General features: G+C 38.1%; 1 protein-coding gene across 6 annotated transcripts in view; it reads right to left on the minus strand.

Moving 5' to 3' along the window:
* LOC149534775 (ATP-dependent (S)-NAD(P)H-hydrate dehydratase-like) overlaps window positions 1–24,519 on the minus strand; it is a 256,178-nt gene that overhangs the window by 171,797 nt on the left and 59,862 nt on the right. For all 6 annotated transcript variants that reach the window (XM_089807173.1, XM_089807172.1, XM_089807174.1 and 3 more), the window contains 3 exons: window positions 18,834–18,910; window positions 18,543–18,652; window positions 18,096–18,210 (listed from right to left, as the gene is read on the minus strand). In XM_089807173.1, coding sequence (XP_089663299.1) covers window positions 18,096–18,210; window positions 18,543–18,652; window positions 18,834–18,910 — 302 coding nt within the window. The remainder of the gene's footprint in view (window positions 1–18,095; window positions 18,211–18,542; window positions 18,653–18,833; window positions 18,911–24,519) is intronic.

Genomic DNA, 24,519 nt, shown 5'->3' on the forward strand with positions numbered 1-24,519 from the left:
TTATTTTACCTGTACAGTAAACAAGGGTCTGGCGTGAATGTCTTACCTGAGGATACCTGGAAGAGGTTGGGACAGCCGACGTTGTGGCCGCCTACATTCCAGTTGCTGATAGCAGACCAACACAGCATTAAGCCTCTCGACGTCCTGATGGCACAACCGGTGACGATTGGCACACAGTCGTTCCTGCTTGACTTCATCATGATCCCATTGAAGAGAAAAGGATACGACGCCATTCTGGGCCACGAATGGCTTATTCAGGCCAAAGTTAAACATGACTACAAGAAAAACACTTTATCACTTGAAAGCAAAGGGCGGAAATTCGTCATTGATCTACACACCCAGCTGGTGGGGGAAGAAGCTCTGTCATCAGATTCTGAAGAAGAGGATGAAGGGAGGCAACGTATGGAACCAGATCAAGGAGTCTTGCGGTTGGAAGGAGGAGCAACAGACGACGATTTGGATTCTGTCAACGGTCTTTACCACTGGCAGATAGAGGACTATGAACTCTTTCCAAGCTGTAATATGTTAAGGGTGGACAAAGGTGAGAAAGAAGAGGAAAATGAATGTCCCAAGGAATACAGAGAAGTGGAAGAAGGGAAGTTGGTTACGGCTAAAGCTGAGGGGAAGAACATACAGTACGAATTCAGAAAAAAGAAAGATCCCACCATATGACCACGCAGAAAGAAAAGAATACACCGCACCATAAAATTAGTTGAAGGGTGCCGACAGCAAGGAAATAATTTGGATAAGCGACAATCGCAGTTACACTGTGCCACGGAGGTGACACAGAACAGATGCAAAGCACGGCATGATAAGCAACTGGAACTGAACAAGTTTCAGCCGAGGCAGTGGGTGTTTAAGTATGACGGACGAAATAAACCTGGAAAGTTTAAGTTCAGCTAGGTCGAGCCATACCAGATCCGTGAGGTAGGTGACAATGGAGCAATAAAATTGTGGACATTAGACGGACAAGCAATACCGAAGGCAGTCAACAGTTCAAAGCTGAAGATGTACCATGCCAGGAAGACTCTGTCATTGTCGTAGAAGGGCCAAGTCCGAACGACTCCCTCGTTGTCATAGAATGGCGAAGTCTGGAGGGATAACTGAGTTTTTTGTATTTTGTTCCAAAAAAAAAACAAAAGAAAAGAAAAAAAAATTATAAAAAAAAGAAAAAAGAAAGAAAGATTGTGGTGCTCGTGGACATTCCCGCGGATTACTCTTCCGCGGACAGGGTGTCCTGCAAGCAGTGATTGCCATGGGTTGTCTTAACCCCGCGGGTGTCTTGTTCCCCGCGGATACCTATTGTCTTTCGTGGATGTTTTCCCATGGATGTTCTTCGTATTCCTGCGGACTTCTGCCCTACTCTCTGCGGATGCCGATGCGATATTTCCTCCTATCTTTTCCACAAACGGGTGGCTGGAGGCTGCTTCACTTTTGTTTTTGCGAGCAGCTCTTCATTCCTCCCACAGGTCCCCTTCTAGTCCACGCACTTGCTTTGCTGTCCGCGGGCGACTTCATAGTTCCACAGGTTGCGTTGTGGTTGTGGGCTGCCTTGAGTTATGTCCCCTGCGGATGTCTTTGTTTCCCCTATTCCATGGTGTTCCTTGTTTTTCTGCAACTTGTTGTATTCGCGGTTTCAAATTTTGTTCTCCCATGGATAAGCACCCTGTTCTGCGGATGATGTTATGCTACTCTCCCGCGGGTTCTTTCTGAGATTACTGTTTGTTAGCCATCGCTCCATATTCTATGCCCGTGGCTTCTTTTCCTTGCATCTATGGATTCTCTTATTTCCTCTTCTCGGCGTCATTACTTTCCTCTTCCGCGGAGGTGTTTGAAGCCGTCGGGTCAGAAGCAAGCAGCAAGGGAATATATTTTTTACTTTCCTCTTCCGTGGAGGTGTTTGGAGCTGTCAGGTCAGAAGCAAGCAGCGAGGAAATATTTTTTTTTTTAAATCATATTCTTCACGGGAAGGCAAAAGTGACAAGAACCCTACATATTAGAGAGGCAAAACAGATGAAAGAAGCACAGTAGTGGACGAGTAGAAGTAGAAGCAAAAGAAAAAAAACGATGATAGATTGAAACAGTTCAGAATGAGTAACGCATGATGCCGAGGGGAAGGGAAAGACATAAACAGGTGGAAAACACAAGCAGTTGCCAAAAAGAGTGTGGAATCAGAAGAAAATGACAGAAATAGTGTGTTCCATGCAGTTTCGTGTGGGTTTCGGGGTGCTAATTTGGTCTTGGCGGCGAGGGGCGCTACCCCTCAACCCCGCCCTGTATTGCGATAGGGAGCACACTTGGGGTGATGCCCCTAGACCCCTAGTCGCTACGGTTATCAGTCGTGGGAAGTGTGACCAGTTGATGAGACCTAGAGCTACTGCAGGCATGGAGTGTCTATGTACCAGAGGCACTTAGAATAGGTGTTGGATGTGAGGCTGTCTTGGTGGATGCACAGAGAGCTCGGGAGGAGTTGATCATCCAGTTGAAGGCAGAGAAAGCAGCACAGGTGGCTATCAAGGTCAGCTTGACTAAGGAGATAGTATTGTGTTAACAGAGGCTACAGATGCATCGTGGGTTGGAGACCGGTTTGGTGCAGACACAGGATGAATGTGGAAGTGATCTATCTTGTTGTAGTTCGTCAATTACTGTATTTTGTTTGTTAATTTGTTTGGGATATTTTGTAATTGTCGTCCGGAGACGACTTTTTCTTTTGGGGGGATGATGTCGTCGGTAGAAATTGTGTAGCCGACGAGATGATGTCGTCAGTAGAAACTGTGTAGCCGACAGGTTCATGTTGTCGAAAAAGATTTTGTAGCCGACAGGTAGATTAGAATTGTTTTGTAGCCGACGGACCCCTTCGGGAAGGTTCGGCAGAAAATATTTATACCCCGTCTGGGTACATTGTAAATCATCTTATCTAATCTTATGCTCTGTATGTAATCTGTTGGCATATGCAAATAAAGTAGTACTGTTGCTGCTGTTCCTGTTCATTATCTGTGTGCATTAATCCATTTAATCTATACGGTAAACAAGACCGGGTTCTTCATTTAAGATTAGGAGATTTACATTGGAATTTATTTCTGAATTTTGTGTCACATCTTGAAGGATAATCCTCTTCCTACTTTTCAGGAATAATATATATTAGACTTTGTAAACGAAATGTAATGTGATTTCCAGCAGTTGTATTTTTCTTCAAGTACTAGTAGCAGCAAGCCTTGTATCAATTTGTATAGAGTTAGTTATGATGCAGAGTTGATTGACTGAATTTCATTTGCTTGGAGGAGGATAACTAACCCATGTAAGGGCCCACTTGAGGTAACTGCCACTTGTTTAAAGCTAGTAACTAGTGTTAAAATTAGGAACCAGAATAGCATAAAACAATTAGCAGATATCTAAAAACAAAAGTAACACCAGAGATACCCTGGGAAAACCCCCCTCCTTGACAGAAATCCTTGGCCACACCAAGAAAATCACTTTATTTAGCAATGAATGGGTCTGAATATAATTCACACAAAATACTACTTCTCACTTTAAAGAACACTAACCTATATCTGTTTGCAATGATATAGGTGCAGATAATTTTCTTACAGACTAAAGAATATCTTCATACAGACCTTATGTTACACTATATCATACTCACAATGAATAATGAATCACACACCAATAACAATATGTATCAGGCACACATAAAAATAATCAATAAACACTTGCGATGAATTGCCCATCCAAAGGAACCCACTGGCAGTGAGTTTACATAGTCTATGATCTCTACAGCCATCAGACAACTCTTCAGAAACTTGGCAGTGACCTTAAAATGACCAGCAGATATAGAAAAAGAGTCTTGAAGAATTCCAAATGCCACACGATAATAACCCTCAGAATGTATTATCACTGAGCAATTATTTACAAACTATCTGTGACCTGCGATCCACAAGGAATCACAATAATCAAAACAATGTTCTCTTGACACACTATATCTTCACCAATGCCTTCAGATATTACACCAAAAGACTTATGCATTAGCTAAACACGCCATATAACACAAAGGGTCAACAGCAGTTACACTTGCCCTTTTGTATTCCACCAAACATACAAGCCACGTGATCACTATGAACTGGGGACACTTGATCTTTATAAATGACAAGAACGGAAGTGACAATGAGTGGCCTAAACAATAGTAAACATTCAATGCCACAAATATGATAGCCATCAATACAGCTGCATTAAAGGCATGAAACATATATGAGCTGGCAACAATAACATGGCCTCACCATAACCATAAACAGGGCAGCCGTAAACAAATATGACAGATATGAGAAGGCTGAAAACTGAATCAAGAAACTATCATAGGTTACAGAGAATCATAAAACCCATTCAGAAAAATGAAAGCACAGTTCAGCAGCATAGACTCTTCACAATCTGAGTCACATCACTGAGAAAACAAATCTCATATACAATCTTGGCAACATATTGATAAAGCAACGAAGATGGATATAAGAGATCATGAGCTCAGCAGCATTGCAGCATAGCCCTAGGTGGGAAGATGGATATAAGAGATCATGAGCTCACAGTCATCGCTGGTCAAGTCACATGCCCAAAGCTACAACTGTCATCCATATTTCCCCCACCATTACCACTGTTTGGAATTCTTCACTTCCATTCTCCTAGTCTTGTTGAAATTGCTCATGTAGATCTGTGAGTTGAGGCTCGTTCTTTGGCTGTATTGAGCCCTAGGTGGGAAGATGGATATGAGAGATCATGAACTCACAGTCGCTGGTCAAGTCACATGCCCAAAGCTACAACTGTCATCCATATTTCTGCCACCATTACCACTGGTTTGTCCATGATTTCCACCATTGTTACCACCATATTTTCCATGATTAGCACCATTATTTCCTTCATTGATTCTGTCATCATTAACATCAATACCCATCTGTCTAACCATCATCTTCATCAAGAAATCTATCTGCCAATTTTGTTCCTGAGCTCTTTGTTCAACATGGTGCTTCCCTGTGCTAAACCCTCCAACATATTGAATAATCTTTATTTACTGGATCTCTTGTTTCACCCATATTTCCTGTGACCTGTTCACTTGTATGTCCTGTGTTCTCTTCACCTATAATCCCGTTTTCATCTGAATCCTCTTATCCTTCAGGGCATGTCCTGTTTCTATGCATGTATTGTTTAGTCCATAGTTACATATTGCAATCTGTCATAAAACTGTCCAATAATTTTGTAACCACCAGGATGGAGAGATATACTATGTTGAGATCAGTATAAGAGGCAACCCAGATGTATCTTTATGTTTTTTGTGTTTTTGCAATTTATTGAAAAGATGTAAACTCAAAAGCATGAAGATAACTATGAAATGTTTTACTACAAATAAGCAAATGCAGATTTGTGCTATAATATAAAATGGAATTGTTATTAATTTCTATTCAGCATTGACGCAAATAAATATAAAATCCTTCAACAGCAGTTTGATGCAATGATATTTATCAAAGGGAATTAAATAACCACAGCAATTACAACACAACTGTATCAGTTCACTGTCATAATTTTATTTCAGAACTAAAGCAGCCCTGGCAGGCATGTACGACCACCTTCTAATCAGCTTCAGACCAGGTACAACCACCAAATGAGCATGTACAGCACGTTAAACAATATCAGGCCTCTATGGCACCCTCCTTTAGCTCCTAACCTCTATGGCCCAATATTAGATGATTTCAGATTGCTGCAAATGAGAGTTAATGGTTGCAGACCTGAGATGTCACTGTTATGGGGGTTTCAGACTTGTATGGCCCCTATATTTTCCTTCCCAACTGAAGTGGCTCAATTCTGAGCTATACCAAATATGTTTGGCATGTATTGCTTTTTCCAAATGTATCTCCATCTACACGTTTCTCAGCCAGGTAAACACAAACACAGCTCAAACTCCTATCAAACTCTCCTAGCAACCAAGTATTGGCAAATGCAAACAATAATAATCTCAAATGGAATCAACTCGAGTTAATGCCTCTATCAATCCTCTTGACTGTCTCTTTCAACAGCGATCATAATGTCATTTATAAGGAATTTCATCCTCGCAAACTCTTGAGAAGAAGTATTCTTCAATCTGCCATAAACTTGCATTCAATCCAGCATGCCTAAAAAACTAGTACCAATTCTCTCTGGAAATGCATGGATGCCAGTGCTGATGCATTCTGATGCATGGCTCCACGAATGCCCTATGGAGGCACTCAGGAAGCACTACACAGGCCTACAGATGCTCATGGAGGCACTTTGAGCGCTTCCTAGAGCATCCACAGACCCGGGTAGCGCTTCTTGGGCACCTACATGGGCCTCCGTGGGCATCCAAACACATCTGCAGTACCAGCCAATTGTCAATGCCCAAAATCACTTAAACTCAGATTTTTGCATGTGCTAAATTGCTATATTTTATTCTTTATTTTCTCCTTTTTGCTCCTGAACCCTAAAATGGCCCTAAAAGATACCATTCATTGTTCACTCTTCTCATTTTGTTCGCAGTTGGGCTCTCTTCTCATTAGGTCTCCATTTTGACATTTTGAAAGCAAAGTCATTATTTTTCAAAAGGAACCTTCGTAGGGTGTCAAATAGCTTCTACAAAGAACTTCTAAGCATCTAAGTTAAGCATTTGTTCCAATTCTTGAGTTCTTTTACTGATTATTTTTGAGATGTTGATGAATTTTTCATGTTTTGGAAGAAATTATTCAATTGATTTTTCCATTTTCATATTTTTGTATCATATTTTTGCACTTGTATACTTGATGTTAATAGTTTATTTCTAATTTAACTTTTTTTTTCTTATTAGATTCATAGATTGTATCGTGCAAGAATGGCCACTTCTGGTAGTCAAAGTTCAATGGCAAGGCAAGGTGAACAAAGTGATAACTGCAAAATTATTGCAGGATCTCCATTATGGAGACATGCTACAAGATTATCACAAGTTTCAAGAGGTGGGTCATACATTTGGAAATGTAATGTATGTTATAGTAAACCATTACATAGCTCATATTCTCGCGTCAAAGCTCATTTTATGGACCCTGCTGGTAAAGGAATAGGAATGTGCAAAGGAAAGGAGATGACTAATTCACAATTAGAAAGATTTATAAGAGAACAAAAAGTTGTTGATTGAAAACTTTTTATCAACCTTCATCCAGAAAGAGCAAAATAAAATTGCCCATTGATCCAGTTATATCCTCCAAACATCATTTCTTCCAAGTACCTATACCGGGAGAGGAAGACAAAGAAGTAGAAGGTATTCCCCGCAAAAGAGGTTCATTCGATTCCACATTTAAAATGGAGAGAAGAGAGCTTGTTGATCAAGCCATTGCACGTTGCCTCTATGCCAATGGTTTTCCTTTCAACTTGGTGAGATCACCATATTGGAAGAAAATGGTAGTAGACATTAATAAAGCACTTACCGATTACACTAGTCCTGCGTATGAAAATGTGTGTACTACTCTTTTGCAAAAAGAGAAGACTGCTATAGAGAAACTTGTACATATTGGAAAACTTTCACTATATCTATTGTCTTTGATGGATGGAAAGATACAAGAATCTGGCCATTGATTAATGTGATTGCAGTGTCCCCCAAAGGGACAATGTTTTTTAGAGTCGTTGATTGTGATGGAGAAGTTAAGGATTCACAATTCATTTCTAGAATTCTCATTGAGCCCATTGAGATGGTGGGTAGTAAGAATGTTGTCCAAGTGGTTACAAATAATACCAAAAATTGTACGGGTGCAGGTGTTTTGGTTGAGAGTTGATACGACCATATCTTTTGGATACAATGCATCATACACTCCCTCAACATGGTCATGTAACAAATTGGTACCCAACTAGATCCAGTGAAGCAAATATACCAAAAGGGAGAGGAGATACAAATGTTTTTGACAAACCACCACATGTCACAATCTATCTTTAAATCATTCTCCAAATTGGAGTTGCTGAAGGTAAATTGTAATTAGTTAATTTCATTTACTTATTTAATTTGACTAAGTTTTACGTTCATGTTTAATTATCAAATTGTATATAACTTTGCTTAATATTTATGGACATATTGTTAACTTGCTTAGGTTGTTGAGATCCAATTTGCATCTCATACTATTATTATGAGACGACTTGTAAAGGTGCAAGAGGCATTGAGCCAAATGGTTATTTCTAGCCAATGAGGTGTATGAATGGCTTCAAATTCAAAGAAATCCCAAAAGGTCAAGGCTTTGGTCTCGGATGACGGTGGGCTCATGTACAATTTGTATTGGCTTTCACCGAGTCTATCATGCCTATGATCTACTTTGTTGATAAAGATTCACCTTGCTTTGGGACTATGTACGATGGCATGGACACCATGGTAGAGAAGGTAAAACTTTCCATACAAACACATGAGAATGACCCCACAATATGTGAAGTCTTATGCAATAAGGTGGAAGCAATCATTCATCATCATTGGGAGAAGATGACTACCCCATTGCACCTCCTTGCATATGCCTTACCTCCAAGGTATTATAGCCAAGAAATACTTGCTATGCTGAATAGTGTTGCACCATATATGGATGAAGAAGTTGCTAATGGGTTCTACAAAGCATTTGCAAGACTCTTACAACATGATGAAATGCACAAAAAGATGAGGCTAGAATTTGATTTATTTGCTTTCGGATCAAAACTTACTCCATATGCAACAAAGAAACGAAATGAAATGGGAGCTATCACATGGCAGTACATGTATGGTCAACCATACAAGCATCTACAACCTCTTCCAATCAAGATCCTTTCACAAGTTTTTTTGTGTTTTTTGTTTACCACTTGTAATCTACAATTTAATGGTTAACATTCTTTAATTTACTTTTCATTTGTATGTTTAATTTATGAACACTATCTGGTTGCAAGTTCTTCTGCTGCTGAACATAATTGAAGTACATACTCCTATATCCATTCAGTGAAGCACAATCGGTTGGACTCAAAGAAAGCTCAAGACATGGTTTACATTCATACCAACTTGTATCTTTTGTCTCGTAAGAAGGATGAATACAAGAAAGGGTCAACCAAGCTTCGGGATGTAACCCCTGAATGTGCAAACGTGGATGCAACGTTTCAAGATCTAACTACAATCATAGATGATGATGTTGATTGCATCATGGCACATGGTGCATCTAGCACAAGTGGAACTGTTTTTGGTTCAAATGATCTTGAACTTCCATTAGTTGGAGATGACGAGAATGTGGATTTTTTTGAGAATCCCTATGATTTTGAATCTAATTAGTTAATCTTGAGGCTTGACTCTTGATTGATCAATATTGAATCATGAAATAAGTTTTGATTTTGTAATTCAAATTGCATTGGAATCTTGAACTTGAGTAGTTTACTAATTAGTTATTTCAATTTGTATATTTGTGTTTGTGAAGTTTGAAGTTGAACTATCAATGGTGAAGTATCATACTATAGAATGATTTATTTTTGTATATTTCTTGCATTTTTTTGTTTATAATATTATAGATGCATCTAAACATATACAAAATCAAAAAAAAAAAAAAAATCGCACATTCGATTCTAGCGTTAGCATTGGCAACTTGGCTAAAAAAGAGCTCTTGAATTTCTTTTACAACTCTCATAAGAGCTCATTCACTTATCTTGCCAATGTGGGATAAATAACATAACTCTCTTTTGACAATTTATGTCTCCAAAGTGTTATAAAATAAAGGGACCCTTTAATTTAATATTTCTCATTTAACTGTAGTCCAAAATTATCAATGTTAACTTTATAAACTAACTTTATTAATACATAATAAATCATATCAATGATATTAATGTCTTTCTATCAATATTAAACATTTACAATCGACATGACATTGTTACTCGAGTTCTAGACCATGACTACTTACTATAAATAGTAAGTATGCCCAAAACTACCTCCAAACACCTCAAAATGATCTGCAACTGAAACTACTAAGGCCAAATGCCCTCAAAGTCCCTTATATATCTTCGCTAGTCTACAAGATTGTGGAAAAGTAGGCTAACAAACAATACCATGTTATAAGTGCTAGAAAGGGGACATCACAAGTCTAATATCAAAACACCAATGAACACTAGAAAAATTACAATATCGAATTAATGAAGTTGACTAATCAATGATTAATCTTAACCATCAATAATCATGGTCATTGATAATTGATACTAGGAGGACATCATTCAAGTCGATCAAAATAGAGACAAGAGAGCTTGTGGATCAAGCCATTGCACATTGCCTCTATGCCAATGGTTTTCCTTTCAACTTGGTGAGATCACCATATTAGAAGGAAATGGTAGTAGACATTACTAAAGCACTTACTGATTACACTAGCCCTGGGTATGAAAAGGTGTGTACTACTCTTTTGCGAAAAGAGAATACTTCTATAGAGAAAATTGTACAGCCAATTGAAACTTATTGGAAAACTTTCACTATATCTATTTGTCTTTGATAGATGGCAAGATACAAGAAACTGACCATTGATTATTGTGATTGCAATGTCCCCCAAAGGGACAATGTTTTCAAGGGTCGTTGATTGTGACGAAGAAGTTAAGGATTCACAACTCATTTCCAAAATTCTCATCGAGGCCATTGAGATGGTGGGTAGTAAGAATGTTGTCCAAGTGATTATAAATAATACCAAAAATTGTAGGGGTGCAAGTGTTTTGGTTGAGAGTTGATATGACCATTTTTTTTGGATACATTACAACGTACACTCCCTCAACATGGTCATACAACAAATTGGTACCCAACTAGATCCGGTGAAGCAAATATACCAAAAGGGAGAGAAGATACAAATGTTTTTGACAAACTACCACATGTCACAATCTATCTTTAAATCGTTCTCCAAATTGGAGTTGCTGAAGGTAAATTGTAATTATTTAATTTCATTTACTTATTTATTTTGACTAAGTTTTCGGTTCATGTTTAATCATCAAATTGTATATAACTTTGTTTAATATTTATGGACATATTGTTAACTTGCTTAGGTTGTTGAGATCCGATTTGCGTCTCATACTATTTTTATGAGACAACTTGTAATGGTGCAAGGGGCATTGAGCCAAATGGTTATTTCTAGCCAATGGGGTGTATGAAAGGCTTCGAATTTAGAGAAATCCCAAAAGGTCAAGGCTTTGGTCTAGGATGACGGTGGGTTCATGTACAATTTGTATTGGATTTCACCGAGCCTATCATGACTATGATCTACTTTGCTGATACGGATTCACCTTGCTTGGGGACTATGTACGATGGCATGGACACCATGGTAGAGAAGGTAAAACTTTCCATACAAACACATGAGAATGACCCCACAAAATGTGAAGTCTTATGCAATAAGGTGGAAGCAATCATTCATCATCATTGGGAGAAGATGACTACCCCATTGCACCTCCTTGCATATGCCTTATCTCCAAGGTATTATAGCTAAGAAATACTTGCTATGCCGAATAGAGTTGCACCATATATGGACAAAGAAGTTGCTAATGGGTTCTACAAAGCATTTTGCAAGACTCTTCCAAGATGATGAAATGCACAAAAAGATGAGGCTAGAATTTGACTTATTTGCTTCAGGGTCAAAACTTACTCCATATGCAATAAAGGTGATGGAGCCCAAATGTTAAGGCTCCAATTATGCTGACAGGATTCCCTTGGCTTTAAAAAATAATAAACCTTTAGTGGAAAAATAAACTGATCATGTTGGGAAACTCTCTTCCTTTGTATGTTAGCGATATTCAATGATTTCTTTACCATATCACAAAGCGTTGTATAAAATCCTAAAATTTCACCTGCATTCCATATTTAGTGATTCTCTAAACACGTCATAACTGGCCCTGAGCATTCAGTAACAGTGCTTCCAGATTTGGATAATGACAGCAACATTGCAATGAATAGTTTGTTGTAGCAAGCTTTAGTATATAGAGAGATGAGAGCAATTTCCTGACCTCGAGTTGACTATTGAAATTTAACATGTATCTGGAATGAATGAAGACCCACCAAATTCATATTCTTTAAAAACACTAAATTTTCTGTTCAAGCTTCAGACAGTGGAAAAAGTTTAAGTCTATCAGCTTCCCCAGATCAAATATTCCTGATATGGTTTCTAGAATATAACAGTGGTGAAGAATAATTGTTTCCAGACAACTCAAATCCTCAACACTTAATTTCTGAAGATCCTTACAGCTACAAATGTTCAAACGAATGATTAAAAGTTTATACCAGTGAGGGCCTTGCTATGGAGGAGAATGAGCACATAAGTTTATACATGAGTATGAGAAAAGGGAGATGGAAAATCTTCAGTGTATTCTCCAAATATTTAATGAGTACAAGTCATCAGAGTTGGTTCCAGATTGCCGCATGTCTTTCCAATATTTGGCAGAATTGTTGAGGGATTGTACTCATGCATCATCATAGTTCATAATGTTCCAAAGCTGTAATTCAGTGCTAGACATATACGGATCAAACAAGCAACAGGCTGAATGTTTTCCTGAGTGAATGTCTCATCAAGTAGACCATCAGGAGAATTCAAAAAATCCTTGAAAATACAAGAGATATCATCCAGAGCCCATCCCATGCCAATCATTTTATCAATACAATGATGTTCCACAGTAGCAGGAGTAAATGAATATATGTCAAGGAGAAAAAATAAACGTTTCAAAGCCTCAGAGAATTGCGAACACAGAGATGGGACTTTTATCGGAGTAAAATTAAGTCTCAGTCTTGAGGTTGAAATGAAGAGCATGCTCTTGAAATATCAAGGAACGAAAATGAACCCACATATAGACATTTTAAATGCAGAAGCTTATCAGGCTAAGCTTGATAGGTTTGAAGATAGGTGTATTGTGTGTTGGAACCATCAGGCATGGGATATTTATTTTTGAAAGAGCCCTGATAAAACCATGCACAAATGCCTAATAATAATAAAAGCTATGCTTCAAATTATTTCTCAAACTATGATTGCCCTTTGGAAGTTCAAGACAATTATGAAGCCTATGGTAATGATTTTTTATTATATTAAATAAGCTTGCGGTGGAGTTTGTGATTATTCAGAGGTAGCAATAAAATCAATTCATGGTATGCGTATGTCTTGGATGCTAAAGGAGTTGAAAATAAACAAGGGCTTTGAAAAGTTCATTATGTGCCGGCAAAATCAAATTAAAATTAAAAGGCTGAGGAGGTGCGATTATATAGAAGGAAGGAACAAATTGTGTTTTAGAAAAGATATGACCTTTGAATTGAAAGGGCATGGTCTTTGGAGAAGATATAAATAAGGTTAGAAAATAGATATTCGACATTCACATAGACACATTCAAAAAACATTCATATTCTGAAGAAGTTTTTCCTATTATTTGTATGGAGGGATAAGGAGCAACATTATGACTTTGTAATATAAATTCTATTATTTTATTTCTATAATAAACTAAATTTCTTTGTTTATAATAAAATTAAATGTTCTTTGCTTATTTTTATAAGTAAATTGTTTTTTGGAATTTTGTATACAATTTAAATGTCGGATAAGAGGACATAGTCATTTAGCATTTTAAATTCGAACATTACAGATATAGCGAAATATTAAATTGTTTTCGTATCTATGTCCAGTTTGTCTCGACTAATTTAAGATTGCATATTATTTGGTCTGTCGCATCTTGATTATTAAATTGTTGACAATTCAAGTGCATAAGAACTTTATGAAGTTGTAAGTGAAAATTCACTGAAGTTGACTCTATTGCCTAGATGAGCAAAGGCATTTGTCTTTTTATTATTGAAGTCAAAAAATCTATATATTCCTTCCTTCAAACATCAAATTAATTATTATTCAATTATACAAAACATTCAACCATTATTCAGCATCCAGTTTTCATTTTAATTGAGTTTAAGGACCTTGCTAGCCGGAGAACTCGAGAACTTTAAATTCGCTACAGAAAAGTCTTGAACAAGACAATCAGCGTTTAAGGTGAAGGTTTACCCGCCAGGGTGTAGCGGAGCCTGAAGTGCAGGGGAATCGAGAAGTATTCCTGCTCGTTGGCCAGAACTGATTGCGGAATCCTATTGGAGAAGTGGCAGGCTCTTGGATTTCCAATCTACGGTTTTGGGAACCAACAAAAGGACCAAAATGAAATGGAAGCTATCACATGGTGGTACATGTATAGTCAACCATACAAGCATCTACAACCTCTTCCAATCAAGATCCTTTCACAAGTTTTTTTGTGTTTTTTGTTTACCACTTGTAATCTACAATTTACTGGTTAACATTCTTTAATTTACTTTTCATTTGTATGTTTAATTTATGAACACTATCTGGTTGCAAGTTCTTCTCCTGCTGAACGTAATTGAAGTACATGCTCCTATATCCATTTAGTGAAGCACAATCGATTGGGCTCAAAGAAAGCTCAGGACATGGTTTACATTCATATCAACTTGTATCTTTTGTCACGTAAGAAGGATGAATACAAGAAAGGGTCAACCAAGCTTTGGGATGTAACCCTTGAATGTGCAAACGTGGATGCAACGTTTCAAGATCTAACTACAATCATAGATGATGATGTGGATTGCATCATGGCACATGGTGCATCTAGCACAAGTGGAACTGTTTTCGATTCAAATGATCTTTAACTTGCATTAGTTGGAGATGATGAGAATGTGGATTTTTTTAGAATCCCTATGATTTTGAATCTAATTAGTTAATCTTGAGGCTTGACTCTTGATTGATCAATAAGTTTTAGTTTTGTAATTCAAATTGCATTGGAATCTTGAACTTGAGTAATTTACTAATTAGTTATTTCAATTTGTATATTTTTGTTTGTGAAGTTTGAAGTTGAACTATCAATGGTGAAGTATCATACTATAGAATGATTTATTTTTGTATATTTCTTGCATTTCTTTGCATATACTATATATAGACACATCTAAACGCATAAAAAATCAAAAAAAAAAGAAATCGCGCATCCGATTCTAGCATCCGCATTGGCAACTTTGCTAAAAATGAGCTCTTGAATTTCTTTTACAATTCTCATAAGAGCTCATTCACTTATCTTGCCAATGTGGGAAAAATAACATAACTCCTTTTTTACAATTTATGTCTCCAAAGTGTTATAAAGGGACCCTTTAATTTAATATTTCTCATTTAACTGTAGTCCAAAATTATCAATGTTAACTTTATAAACTAACTTTTTTAATGCATAATAAATCATATCAATGATATTAATGTCTTTCTATCAATATTAAACATTTACAATCGACATGACATTGTTACTCGAGTTATAGACCATGACTACTAACTTACTATAAATAGTAAGTATGCCCAAAACTACCTCCAAACACCTCATAATGATCTGCAACTGAAACTACCAAGGCCAAATGCCTTCAAAGTCCCTTGTGTATCTTGGTTAGTCTACAGGATTCTGGAAAAATAGGCCAACAACAACACAATGTTATAAGTGCTAGAAAGAGGACATCACAAGTCTAATACCAAAACACCAATGAACACTAGAAAAATTACAATATCGATTTAATGAAGTTGACTAATAAATGATTAATCTCAACCCTCGATAATTGTGGTCATTGATAATTGATACACGGAGGACATCATTCAAGTCAATCCATACAGAGGATCAATCGAGTAAGAAGAAATAATAATCAACTTAGATAAGTACAATGATGAGGAATCAATATGAATTGATTAATAATCATACTGAGGCGATCATAGGTCAAATTAAAAGCTGCAATCAGAAGTAGCTAATTGGTCGACATGGACGAGGATTTGATGCAAACAAATCAACAAAGCATGAAGTGGTAAAATATAGCTGTCATCAATTAAGATAACTATTGAAGCGATTAATATGATTAGTAAAGAAAACGCACAATGACCAGCAATTATGAAAGGAATCAATTACACATTGGTTATGAATGGTGCAATCTCTTGAGGCAAAGATATGTTAAACGAATGGGCATGTCATTTGATATCTAAGAGATACAACCATTTGGTGATAATAGATACATACGGAGATTGAAGTCATTCTTTCAGGAATGCAAGCAAGCTAAGTCAATACTAATAATCGACTTAGATAAGTACAGTGATGAGGAATCAATCTGAATTGATTAATAATCATACAGAGGCGATTAGAAGTCAAATTAAAAGCTGCAATCAGAAGTAGCTAATTGGTCAACATGGAACAGGATTGATGCAAACAAATCAACAAATCATGAAGTGGTAAAATATAACTGTCATCAATTAAGATAACTATTCAAGCGATTAATATGATTAGTAAAGAAAAGGCACAATGACTAGCAATTATGAAAGGAATCAATTAAGCACAATTACACATCAGTTATGAATGGGTGCAATCTCTTGCCGAAAGATATGAAAGAATGGGCATGTCATTTGATATCTAACAGAGACGACCATTTGGTGATAATAGATACATACAGAGATTGAAGTCATTCTTTCAGGAGATCAGATTGAAACTTATTTATCTAATTTGGATCTGCTCGATAGAGCATTTACCTAGTTGGCATAAACCAGTTGCAAGCAATTAAATATAAATCAGAGAAGGCACCATAGTTGCAGGAATCAAGAGTTAATATCAGATCAGAAACAGCATTTTTATCATGGATACAAGAACGAATCTATATATCTGAAACAGAAGCTTTATCGCCAACTCATCATTGCATATAAACAATGACATATCAGATAGAGAAGCCTATTCCTAATTGTACAAGCATACTGACATCATCGTACAATATTCATCGTTGCACAGTTATATGGATATATCAGCATCTCAGACACAACATAATTGCTAACATTATTGAAAGGAAGTCCATTGTATAATTTACATTGATATATCAGAAAGAGAAGAACTGTACATATATATCCACAAATTGGAATACCTAATCTTTGCATACTGCAGTGATTCACTATCCAATCCATACAATGTTATTGGCAGATTGTACATATTAAGATAATCTCAAGTATTATCAATATATATAGACTTAATCACATTGCATATCTTCAATTGTCATAGTAGTGGTAGCAGTGGTATAGTCATAAATTTTATACAAAAGAGTTCATAAGAAGTATCAGAGATCAGCATTCATCATGTTAAATGAGACAATAAGTCTCTTGCAATAGAGTTTGCAAGGTAATTGTCCCTATTTCCCAAGTTAGCTAAAAGGGAGACATAACAGTCCCGCCCATGTTTAAGCCCAAGCAAGCTGCAAAAAGTCACACAGACAAGCAATCTCACAAAATTGGAGGGAAAAAACAAAATAGACTTCCCAGAGTAGCACTCAGGTCTCAACAACAGAGTAGACTCCACCCTTGACAATTTACACTACCATACAGCCTTCAACACTCTACATATTAACACAAGAGGGAACCCCTTATCAAAAGCTTGCACTCTCACCATGAGGAGACATCATAAAGAGTACCAATTCAAGTTACACTTAAAAGAATTTTGAACTATATTGGATAAATCTAGGAGCATGGTCTCATTTGGCTCAACTCTAAATCATCGCAGTGACCATTCAAACAATAATTTCCTGAGTTGGTGTAAAAGGCACAACAAAAAGGTCAAATTCTGATAGAAATTGTCCCCATCACAATTTGCTGAATCCATGAGTTCCCTTACAACATGTGTTTTTTTCAACCTTTTTAATGAGTCAAATATGCATAGTAATCATAAACATATATGTTTTCGAATGAACCTGCTTACATTGTGTTCTCTTAGTAACAATTTAACATATATGCACTTGTAAGAATTACGCTGCATGAAACAATTCTTTGTCCCAATTTTCCATCAACATTACTTCCAAAATCCTCCCTGACACATACCTAAATCAAGAACCAAATACAATTGGATGATGGAATAGCAACCGAGCAAAAGCACTATTAATTGACCGTATTATAGTTATAGGCATACTCAACTCATCGTTCTTTATAATGTAAGAGAACAGTTTCATCCATGTTAATGCAAAGGAGGAAACAAGGTAAACTATTGCAGTGTCTTCACTCACACCATGACTACAATGCAGACATGTATATGCAATTATCACAAGAAGTAAGAACATTACATACCAAAAGAAATGGATCCCTGCCAAGGCCAGGTCCAACAACAATGCAATCAAATCGTTCGATCCATTTGCTGACATCTGAAATAACTTTGTTGCGAACAGATTCTTTATCATCAACTCTGCCAGATGGTTGGCTATAAATCAGTTTAGGCAACTACTTGTTTATCAATAGATATCACTGGTCTCTCACAGGCAAGAATCTAGACGAAAAAATTCAAATAGTTTCAAGATCATTAAAAAAAAGGAAAAATCGCATCAATATTTGTTTTTTAAATGCCAACATATTTCTCTTATAAAGAAATAGTGAAATTGCATCTAGCATGGCAAGTAATGCCTCAGATACAAAAGTAGCTCAATAAATAATTTATAAATTCTATAGACTTAATTAGAAGAAGGAAAGGATCATTTAATAGAGGCATCAAATGAAAGAAAGACAGCAGCAAAAACACACTTGATGCTATAAGACTCTTCTAGAACAGGATGCACAATCAACTCAGGGCTGTAGCTCTTAATAACTATTGCTGCCTCTCGAGTACAAAAGACATGAGATAAATCTGCACCCTGTATCAACATAGAGACCAAGAGAAACAGATTTATGGCCTCCATAAAAGAAAATTAATCATGTAAATTATTTTGATCACAATAATATAATAAGAAATGAGCATATCTTAATGCTTGGTGCACTTTTTGATAGGAAAACGAATTAAAACATTAAGAAGGGTGATAACCAGAAATACTTAACTATCTTCAAGGCTGAGATTGCTGCAAAATAAGGAGCCCCAGTATACTCACGGCAACCACCAATTACAGCTATCTTTCCTGTAAATATAAATTACAGGAAATTTTATGAGATACAGGGTGAATGTGTTCCATGTGAGGCAATAACATTCAGACCATTGGGAATTAATAATGTCATCAGATAAATGGTAAATGATAGAAACAGAAAATTCAATTCGAATGATATAGAAGAGAGTATTGAACATCCTTACAACGAACTTTTGAGAAGAGGTGGCAAGAGAAGTAAAGCACTTAAACATATCTAAACTCTAATGAGATACTTTGAGATGGGGCCACTAGTTTTCAGAAAAAGAGTACAGATATACTTAAAGACAACAAATGAAAATACACACACAGAGAGATGTAGATAGATAGATAGATACAAAATATATTTTTTTATTTTTTTTAATGCATCATAGTTTTGGTGAACAAATTATTTAAAAGAGTAAATGTAACAAATGGCTTTTCATATCTAAATCAAAGACGTTTTATACTAAAACTCTCAGCATTTATATAGATAACTCAATCCTTTCACATGACAATGACTACATTTAACAATTAACAGAAAATAACTGCAATCATATTCAAGATCGACTATTAACCATTCATAACTATAATTTCATGGTCAGCTGAAATAAATAGATTAACGACTAACTATCATAATTGTAATCATGATAAACATAATCATATTCAATTGAAATAACAATTAACTAATCCTAACTGTAGTCATGTTCAATTGAAATAAATAGATTAACGACTAACTATCATAACTGTATTCATGATCAACGATTAACAAGTAAAGTAAATGCTTAACAAGAAAGAAAGGAACATACAAGCATCATCGGAAGATCTTTTATCTGGTTGTGCAAGCCTTGGCATTGGTGAGAGGAGAAGCATTGACATAAGCTTAACCTCCCAACCTTGGACCATACTTATCCCCATACATTCTATTATATTAGAATGGCCCTCCCTACCTCAGAATCAGGCTTGGGATGTTCTTCAGTCCGGCCACCCGAGCATTCTACTATTCTAAGTGTCGACTCAGTTATGCCTACATAACTAGCACTACGGACATCAAGTGATCATTAGATGGCACATATGCCTATAAACTACCTTGGCCAAGGATTTCCAATGGGTTCAACAACCTGATCACCACCGCTCGACTTGACAACAGGTTTCATTATAGGGATGAGCATGAGCTATATATATATATATATATTTCATTAAAGTTAATCACGTTTAACTTCTCTTTTGCTTTCTTGCAGATTGTTCCACCTCTTCACCATACATGGCTACCTTGCCTATATATATATATATATATATATATATATATATATATATTTTTTTTTTTTCTTTCATCTAAGTTAATCACGTTTAACTTCTCTTTTGCTTTCTTGCAGATTGTTCCACCTCTTCACCATACATGGCTACCTTGCCTACATATATATTTTTCATCTAAGTTAATCACGTTTAACTTCTCTTTTGCTTTCTTGCAGATTGTTCCACCTCTTCACCATACATGGCTACCTTGCCAGTGAGTCCCAGGTGTTTTAAAAATTTATGAGCATTCTGCTCTTGATATCTTTTATCATGAATTTCAACATTATATAACTTATTTCTTGGATCAAAATCATTCATACAAGTTCTCGATACATTTTAAAGAACTTTTCATAGAGGGAAACAATCAACTTCTTTTATGATGATTATGATTTCATCAAAAGTAAACAAACTGTACATTATGAATTACAGTGATTATTCAACAAGTAAGAAGAAACATGATCATGGACAAAGAAAGGAGGTTCAGCTATTATAGGAAAAGAACATATTGAAATGTTAATCACATGACCTGATGTATAAATTGATTATGTTGAATCCTTGCAATTCCAGATTGTCAATCTACTCTCCTTAGATGTTGCAGACATAACTATGCAATGTACTTTATTTTCTCTGAACCCGAGTTCATATGGCGGAGTTGTTGCTTGAATGGACGTTTATACTAGAAGATGGAGGTTTCGGTTCACAGGAATGTGTGATAACAGTGCTGAGTGAAATGAGAAAACGCATAGGTAATTAAGGAAATCGGGGTGTGCAGAATAGCAAAGTCGAGCATATAAATAAAAAAAAGGTGTCGAGTTTAATACACAACTCCAATTAAAAGAAAAGTCGTGCCTTTGTTTACCGTACAAGTAAAGTAAATCAACGCATACAGACAATGGACAGAAACAGCAAAATTATATTCGCAATAGTAGATCAATGATGATTTACAATGATCCCAGACGGGATATAAATACTACTGCTGAACCTTCCCGAAGGAGTCCGTCGGCCACAATTATTTTATCCGCTACAAACTATTTACCGCTGGACCGTCGGCTACAGAATACAGAAACACCGCCGGACCGTCGGCTACAGAAACACCGCCAGACCGTCAGCTACAGAAACATCGCCGGACCGTCGGCTACAAAAACACCGCCGGACCGTCGGCTACAGAAACACCGCCGGACCGTCGGCTACAGAAACATCGCCGGACCGTCGGCTACAGAATACAAAATACCGCCCGAACCATCCAGTCGGCTAACACCATCCCCCCCAAAAAGAAAAGTCATCTCCTGACAACTGACAAAATATCTGAGACAAATCAAACAAAATACATTAACAAAGTGACTACAACAAGAGAAATCTGCTTCTGTCACATCACTTCCACATTCATCCCGTTACATCTGTAGCCTCTGCTAACACAATTGTGTCTCCTCAAGCTGACCTTGATAGCCACCTGTGCTGCTTTCTCTGTTTTCAATTCCTCGGTACCCTAAGCCAAGTGTCGCTGCACTGCCTCCAACTAGATGATCAGCTCCTCCCGAGCTCTCTACGCATCCACCAAGACAGCCTCACAGCCAACACCTGCTCCCATTGCCTCTGGTACACAGAAAGTCCATGCCTGCAGTGACTTCAACTCTTCTCAACTGGTCAGACTCCCACTATTGATATCCGCCACGACTGGGGGTCCAGGGGGCAACGCCCCCGGCAGGGTCGAGGGGCAGCGGCCCTCGCCGCCAAGACCAAATTAGCACTCCGGAGCCTACACAAAAATGCACGGAACAGACTATTTCTACCATTTTCTGCCGACTCTACACTCTTTCTGGCAACCACTGATGCGTCCCCTTCCTTTTGGCATCATCTGTAACTCATTCTGAACAACTTGAATCTGTCGTCGTTTTTTTTTTTTTTTTTAATATCTGTAACTGCTTCCTCTACAATCCACCACAAATGCCTCTGCACAGAAATTCTTCTCCTTCTGGCAGAACAAGCACTCTTCTTTATGTCTCTGTTTCCTCGCGGAAGTCTGGCTGGGGGAGGGAATGGAGCCTGGCGAAAATGTTTTTTACCCACGGTCTTTCTTTTTCTGTCCGCAGCCCATTCCTTCGCCGGCGGCTAACTGGGCGAGGAGAATGTTATACCCGCGGGAGTTTGTGTTTTTATTTGTGCCGGAGGACAACTTTATGCCCGCGGGGCTTTTAAGAGCCCGCGGACAGACTGTCCGCGGGACCTTACACCCCCGCAGGGTTTCTCTACCCGCAGGGCTTTCAGTGCCCGCGGTCCCGCGGGACTTTAACTGCCCGCGGACAGGCAGTTGCCCGCGAGCCTCCTATCCGCGGGGCCTTCTTTTTTTCTTTTTTTTTTTGTGCAATATTTTTTTTTTTTTTCTTTGGAAGAAATCAAATAACAGAGGTACCTCCATTTTGCCTCCAGGCGTCACCATTCTGCAACGACGACGGAGTCAGGTGGCCATCCTGTGACAGCGACGGAGTCTTCCTGGCACCATAGTTTTTGAATTTGGATCCGTTGACTACCGGAGGTACCTTCTGCTCGTCCAAAGTTGATAATCTGATTGCTCCATTGTCGCCGACCTTCCGAATCTGATATGGTCCAACCCATCTGGCCTTAAACTTTTCTACTTTGATTTCATTCCGACCGTCGTATGCCTTATGTTTGTTCTGTGCCACCCCCGTCGCCTACTGTGCCTGCGGTCGTCACGCAACTGGATTATTTTCTTGCTGTCGGTGCCCTTCCACTAATTTTATGCTACGATGTAACCTTTTCTTTCCGCACGGTCTATTCACCATGTACCGAACAGTGGGATCTTTCGTTTTCCTATGTTCAAACTGTATGTTCTTCCCCTCAGCTTCAGCCATGGTAGCTTTTCCTTCTTCCGCTTCTCTATATTCTTTCGGACATTCATTTGCCTCTGTTTTCTTCCCTTCATCGACCCTTAACATATTGCAACTTGGAAACAGTTCGTAGTCCTCTAGCTGCCAGTGGAAGAGACCATTCACTGAGTCCAGGTCGTTGTCATTCAATCCTCCATCAAGTCTCAATACTCCCTCTTCGTCTGGTTCCATTCTCCTCTTTGCTTCGTCATCACTTTCGCCGTCACTTTCTGAATCTGACGATGTTGCCTCCTCGCCGACCATTTGTGTGTGCAGGTCAATTGTGAATCTTTTGCCTCCACCCTTCATTGATAGGGTATTTCGTTCCCAGTCATGCTTTACTTTTGCTTGCACCAACCAATCCCGTCCCAGAATAGCATCATATCCTTTCCTTTTTAATGGAATAACCACAAAATCCAATAAAAATGGTTGCGTACCAATAGTTACCGTTTGTGCCCTTAAGGTTCCCAACGGTTTGATCCCGTGTTGGTCCGCCGTGAGCAACTGGAATGTAGGTGGCCACAGCGTCGGCTTCCCCAACTTCTTCCAAGTATCCTCTGGTAAGACATTCACGCCGAACCCTCCGTCAACAATTGTCTCTGTCAAAATATTTCCCAAAATCCCCATCTCGACGACCGCCGAATGCCGTCCGGATGTGAGTGCCAGTAGCATTGGGTCTGTTGTCATCACTTCCCTACTATCCCTTCCTGTGTCCTCCGGTGCTTTCGGAAACGTGTATGATTCAAAATGGTCGTCCGTAACTGGGGCATTGTGAGAAGGAGGTCACTTATCTTGACTGGTATCTCCGTTTGTAAGATCTGTCGTACAATGTTTTGTTCTGCAAAGTTCCTTGCCAAGGTGTCGGTGATATCCTTCAACTGAGATGTCCCCATCGACGATGCCTTTGCAATGTCCGCCTGCGCTTCCCCCACTTTTCTCTTTTCCTCCGCTTGCCTCCGTGTAATTGCCAGAACCTCCTCTACATCCGTGCCAACAGTGATCAAGTTTACTCCAGCCTTTGGACACTTGGAATCTTCGTGATCGCCGGGTCCGCACCATCTGCATAATAATTTCGGTGTGTTTGCCGCTGTACAATCCCGCGCAAAATGACCCCACAAATTACATGCTCGGCATTGAACGATCGGCCGTCCGTTTGCATCATACTGAGTTCGACTTCGGCTCCCATTATTATTGTTATTATTTTGCCCTCTGTTATTATTCTTGTATCCTCTGGATGTAGCACCGGCGGTATTCGTGTTTCCGCTACTACCCGACGGGGAAGCCTCCTGTGTGAGAAACACCTGCAGAGATCCTCTTGTCTTCATGTTAAAGGGGCACTCCTTTGTCGAATGGCCCATGATTTGACAAATGTCACAGAATTGGTTCTTTGGACACGATCCTTTAGTATGCCCGTCTGTCTTACACTCCGTGCACCACAGCTCACTG

Source organism: Cupressus sempervirens, chromosome 10 (assembly GCF_028749045.1).
Source record: "Cupressus sempervirens isolate cs-2001-9-10 chromosome 10, ASM2874904v1, whole genome shotgun sequence".
In the NCBI taxonomy this organism is placed as follows: Eukaryota; Viridiplantae; Streptophyta; class Pinopsida; order Cupressales; family Cupressaceae; genus Cupressus; species Cupressus sempervirens.